Source organism: Quercus suber, unplaced genomic scaffold (assembly GCF_002906115.3).
Source record: "Quercus suber isolate HL8 unplaced genomic scaffold, Cork oak 2.0 scaffold_471, whole genome shotgun sequence".
Lineage (NCBI taxonomy): Eukaryota > Viridiplantae > Streptophyta > Magnoliopsida > Fagales > Fagaceae > Quercus > Quercus suber.
The window spans coordinates 15,462-21,287 of NW_027069922.1; the positions used below are offsets into that span (position 1 = coordinate 15,462).

The 5,826-nt window shown below is 35.5% G+C and overlaps 1 protein-coding gene across 1 annotated transcript; it reads right to left on the reverse strand.

Annotated features, from left to right (window-relative positions):
• Window positions 1-525: 525 nt before the first annotated feature.
• Window positions 526-5,454, reverse strand: LOC112019332 (V-type proton ATPase subunit c''2). The gene is made up of 4 exons (XM_024051863.2): window positions 5,195-5,454; window positions 5,010-5,087; window positions 1,143-1,313; window positions 526-1,026 (listed from the first exon to the last, which is right to left on the reverse strand). The coding sequence occupies exons 1-4, from the start codon at window positions 5,314-5,316 to the stop codon at window positions 858-860; spliced, it is 540 nt and encodes a 179-aa protein (XP_023907631.1). The 5' UTR covers window positions 5,317-5,454; the 3' UTR covers window positions 526-857.
• Window positions 5,455-5,826: the final 372 nt, after the last annotated feature.

Here is a 5,826-nt window from a genome sequence, read left to right on the forward strand (position 1 = left end):
CTTCCGAAAAGCAAGGGTCAACGTGATGTTAGAGATCCAGCGATTGATGAACACCCCTTATCTATATTCATACCCATCTTATGAGAAATAACATGTTTAACAAGTAAACTAATCATAAAGGGAAAAAGGGTTGGCATGGAGAGGGGTTCAACACAATACCCCAATAAGTCAAGATTACAAAATTCTGTTAGGGACATCCATAGTGGCGGAGCTAGGAATTTATCTTTGGAGGGGGCCATATTAATTTTTTTTTTTATTAAATTTTCTTAAATATGTATGAACTATGTATATTATCAAGTATGGGGAGCCAAAATGAAAAGATTATTTAAAAATTATCAAATTACTTAAGACATTTTCAAGAAATAAATTATTTTTTTTCAGAAATTTTGGAAGGGCCTAGGCCCCCCTTAGTCATCAAGTGGCTCTGTCACCGGACATCCGGGTGATGGTCTCAATATAATTGAACTTTGAAGGACCTGTAAAGTTTGTCCATGGAGTTCCGTGTTTCATGGGTACAAAGTGAAATACTAAAGTTGGGCACCACTTTGTATAAAAAAAGAGGGGAAAAAAAAGTCAGTAGAATGATACATATTCCTAAAATTTCTTCTGTTTCTGTTTGGAATGCAGCCCAACATTACAATGAGGCAAATGAATCTCCATACCAACCTTAACATGCTAACAAATTCATTTCCATCAACAGAAATGTATCCTAATATTAAATAATCTCTATCTCCACACCAACTTTTATGATGCCTATTAATAACAGCTGAAAGAACAAGATACAAAGTCCATTTACGATACATAATACACTGCACTCTGTCATAACCGCTTCATAGTGTTCCAATGAGAACAGCAAATTACGCTTTTGCTGGCCATGTGGCTTGAGCTGACATGATAATTCCCACAATCACTCCGAACAACCCAAGTGCACTACCAAAGATTTCGATCACAAGTATCTTCACAAAAAGAGTGGAGTTTTGAGCATCAGATAAAGCACAGCTGCTTCCAATGATTCCAACACACAACCTGTTGTTAAAAGAAGAATCAGAAGGATTGTAAGAGCAAGGAAAGAAAATAATTCTGAGTTTTGATTAGGAGAATTCCAATGGAGTATGTAAGGGTAAAAGAGAGGAGATTTGAACCCGCAGAAAAGGTTTGCAAAGCCCACGATAATCCCAGACGCGAAGATTGCATATCCTGCTCTAATAGACTCGGGTTCATAGATCTGTGATTGTGGAACACTCTCTAGCTTTGTTTGTAGAATAATTGCCACAATGACACCATAAATAGCAACAGCTTCACAAAAAATAACACTGAAATAACAAAAGAACCGGAGCCATCATCACATAAAGAGGTATCATAGGTTTATACCACAAAATAATAAGTAGTTGTGCATGAGAAGTTCAACTAGAAGAAGTGCTTTGCTAGTCCATTGAATGGGATAAAAAAAGATTCAATTCAAGGTACCATTGAAGGTAAAAAATTGCAATTTCCATATTCAGACATTATATAATTTGCAACTATATGGTATTGTGTGCTTCTAAATCAAATTCTCTAAAGCTTGAACTTGCCTTGAATTTTAACATTGTGAGGATGATTGGAGCATAATATATGATACTTGAAAACAGAAACCTAGTTACCCATTTATAAAATAAAACCTCAAATTGGGTCGAGCAACTTCATCCATTAATATATATATCTATCTATCTATCTATCTATCTATCCAAGCTTGCTTGTACAGAAACATATTTAAGGCATTCATCAAATCCAACTCATGATGAGCCAGAGAAGTCTATATACTATATAGTACCTTGTACATTGTATATACTTGAAGACAATGTAAGTGAGAATTGTTTTCTATCATAGTTTGAAAGAATGCTATATCTCTAAATTCAAACAAAACGCTAGAAATATTAGTGCTCCAACTACTTTTTCACAGTTTCAAGTTTGATGTTGAACCAATGCTATTTCTTCTTTATGGGTAATAATTTTTTTTTTTTGATAAGTAAGAAAAGATTTACTAAAAAAAGACTACTTCATGAGAAAAGATCACAAGGCAGCCAAGAAGTACAAAGAAGAACAAAACAACTAAAAAAATGTTATTGGGAGGGAGCCACTAGATGTGAGTCCCCAAGCTCGAGACCAATCAAACAAAGAGTCCATAAATGAGGCAAGAAGCTGATTCCCCTAACCCTCCTCATCCTCAAATGTGTGATTATAACGCTCTCTTAAAATGCTCCACATCAAACACAACGGTGGCAAATTCCAAATATCAAACAAGCGCTGACCAATTCCTCCATCCAAATAACAGATCTACTGCTACACCTAGATGTATAAAGATTATTTTTAAGGATATGAGACAATCTACAACCTAGGCTTAAAAATCATCACAGCAACACCTCCCCCTCCTCCCCCCCCAAAAAAAGAAAAAAACAAAAACACCCCTAAAACCCAAAATTATAAGCAAATACACCTCAAGCGACCCATGGACAAGAGAGAGATAACATCATTCTCATTATAATATTTACCAAATCGTCTTGATTGATCTACTTAATGCCAAGTTAGAAAAATTTGACAAGATGCTCTAGAATCTAAGGCTTTCAATTAAGTAGGACCAGAATAGAGTACATGGAATGTAAATTTAGTAGAAAAAGAAACACAAACGAAGGGGTGGTAAGACTTAATGGTCAAGGGATACTAAAGTGACAACTTTCGATATCTTAGATCAATAATTCATAAAGATGGAGAGATTGAAGATGACGTGAATCATAGGATAAGAGTAGGGTGGATGATGTGGACAAGCGCATCAAGAGTGTTGTGCAATCATAGAATACTAGAATACCTATTAAGTTAAAGAAAAATTTTTGTAAGACTGCTATATGACCAGCTATGCTTTATGATATCGAATGTTGGGTACTTAAGAAGCAGCATATTCATAAAATGAGTATGGCTGAAATGAGAATGTTAAAATAGATAAGTGGAAATACATAGAAAGATAGAGTTCGAAATGAAGAAATTTTCTTAAAGATAAGGGTAGCCCCTATTGATGAAAAGATGAGGGAGAGTCGACTTAGGCAATAGTGAGAAAGAACAAGTTGATCAAAGTTGAAGGAATGGAAATAATGGCACGAAGACCAAAAATCACATTAGTAGAAGTAAAAAAAAAAAAATGATATGACAATTAAGGGAGTAATAGAGAGTATGACTATAGATAGAGTAGAATGGAGGAAACTATCCTATTGAGAATCCATAGCTAAAAAAAAAAAAAAAAAAAAGAGTACAAAATGCTCCCACGGGTACACAAGCTGTGTACTGAGGTAATACAAAAAACTAAGCAAAAGTACACAAATCTAAAAAATCCAAAAGTGAAAGAATAATCCAATCAAACAAAGAAAGCAAAAAGAACTGTTTCAACTCAAGGATGGTTTTGTTCTCTCCAAATATTCCCCATGAGACAGAACAGAATCACCCCCCAAACAACTGCTATTTGACACCGACAAACAGCCCTATTCCAACAAGCTGGCAAGTTCACCACTTGCTTAGGCATCACCCATGAAACACCAAACAGGCTAAACACAAATGTCCATAAATTATATGCATAAGAACAGTGCAGGAGTAGGTGATCCACTGACTCCTAACAATTCTTACACATGCTGCATCTGTTAACAACACATGTTCCTCTTTCTTAATTGATCTTCTATATAATCTTTATCTTTCCTCCTGTTTCCCGTGAGGTTTTGTTGATTTTTAAGTTAATCCTATTAATGAGGATGCTGAATTGGGAAAGTAAATTCACAGAATAAGGAATTTAGTGAAACAAACACCTATCTCCACAAAATATGATTCCCCTAAATACAACAATGATATCTAGCTCAAACAGCACCTGAAACCATTAATTTCTCTGTTTTCCTCTTCATTAAAACTTCCAATGAAGCCTTCCTGTTACCTATTAGAACTCTGAGACTCCACATACTATTTCTATCAAATAATCATCAAACCAACCTTTGATTCCTAAATAAAACTGTAACCACTATTTTCTGACAACTTGTTTATTTCAAGAAATTGTATATTGTCCTTTTTTTCCCATCTTATCGCCCTAACCCCTTCTTCTTAAACCATGAATCCCAAGTCCACAATTTTTCATAACTCTAAACCCACCACAAGCACGCTAGATAGGATTCCACAATTTGTCCTACATCACCCAACCACTGAATACTAGGCTAAGGAGTGAGTTCACGTTCTGCATAATACACAAATGCAATGCACATTTACTTACAGATTTCAATTCCACCATTGTAGTCTAGGAAGCATGTATATACTACACAGTAGAAGCCATATCTGTATCCAATCCGGATACTCATGGATACAGTGGCATACTTCTTTAATTTTATTTTTCTCTCCCTCTCTCTCAAACACACACGCATTTTAGGCTTCCTAACATTTCTTAGTTATCTATTAAAAATAAAATTTACATAATATGCACTTAAAGATATTGATTTATATATATAAATTAATTAAAGTATTCATGTCATATTGTATTCTTAATTTTAAAAGACTTGAGGAAAATCATATCATATTTTCTATGTGATAATCACAACTTCTTCAGTGACTTGTGCAGTGCATAGTTTATCAACTGCATAGATATGTATTATACTATTATATACTAAAACCTACTGACAGAGCGATGTAACATAGGGAAAGGAAGGGAAGGATCTCTTAATAATTATATAAAACGAGAACGAAAAAGCTTACTGAATTGATCATAGGGCTTATTGCAGCATTTCAATTATAGAAAACACCAAGCAAGTGTGAGTTTGTTATCAAGTTCAATTCAAATTTAACCGAAACTCAAAAGATACGTAACCCCAGAAAAGCACTTTGTAAACCAACAAACCGTGAAAAAGTTGAATCATCAATAAATGGCTAATTAGATTTAAAATTCATATCAACAAATAAGACTGATTTTGTTTCGTTTCGACTAAAATATGAAGAAATGATAGAATGAATACCTAATAAGATTTTTGGAAGTAATACGGGGAGCTTTGATCGCAGCGCCGATCAAACTGCTTCCGGTTATGTAAATACCCCTATCAACAACAACAACCACATAATTACAACATTAGGATTTTCACAAAAAAAGTTGAAAGATAATGATAAGAGGAAAGATATTAGAGAGTAGAGAATTGAGAGAGACCAGGCGGCGCCGAGGACGGAGACGCCGATGGCGATGGCGATACCGATGGCGGAGAAGGTGTAGGGGGACACCTTTACGAGGGCATGGGCCCACGTGCCCGGATATGCTCCTGTGCTTGACATAATCCGATCCAATCTGATCTGCTGCTCGCAAATGTGATTTTGATTTCTGAATCTCTCTCTCTCTCTCTCTCTCTCTCTTTCCCGGTGGTTTCCTATCTCCTCTTTGTGGGACAGCGTAGTTCTATTGGGCTCAATGTCCTACGTGCTGCTCATCCTTAGGATACCTTCACCCTATTTTTTATTGGGCTTTTTTTCTTTCAGAAGAAAAAAAAGCCCAAAGCAAAGGACCAAAGGTCCACCAAATCCAATCGCACACACTGCGTAGTGTAACTGTCAAGCGAGCCACTGTGAGCGAAAGAGAGAGAGAGAGAGAGAGAGAGAGTCAGAGAGAGCACCGAACGCTCTGACAATAAAAAGCATATTGATTTATTATAAGGAAGCTACTGATTGTCCTCTTTTTTTTGGTTGGCATTGTTTGTTTAAAATTTTTTAGAACTTTTTTAATGTTTTCTTAATACCTTTCTTATGTTAATGAACACGAATAGCTTGGAAATACACACACAAAGTTGC

Bases quoted from the DNA above. Each gene is read 5' to 3' on its own strand.
- LOC112019332 (XM_024051863.2), bottom strand. From the start codon at position 5,316: ATGTCAAGCACAGGAGCATATCCGGGCACGTGGGCCCATGCCCTCGTA. The intron at 5,088-5,194 runs GTCTCTCTCAAT...TGTTGTTGATAG, and splicing joins TCCGTCCTCGGCGCCGCCTG to GGGTATTTACATAACCGGAA. The intron at 1,314-5,009 runs GTATTCATTCTA...TTGTTATTTCAG, and splicing joins ACTTCCAAAAATCTTATTAG to TGTTATTTTTTGTGAAGCTG.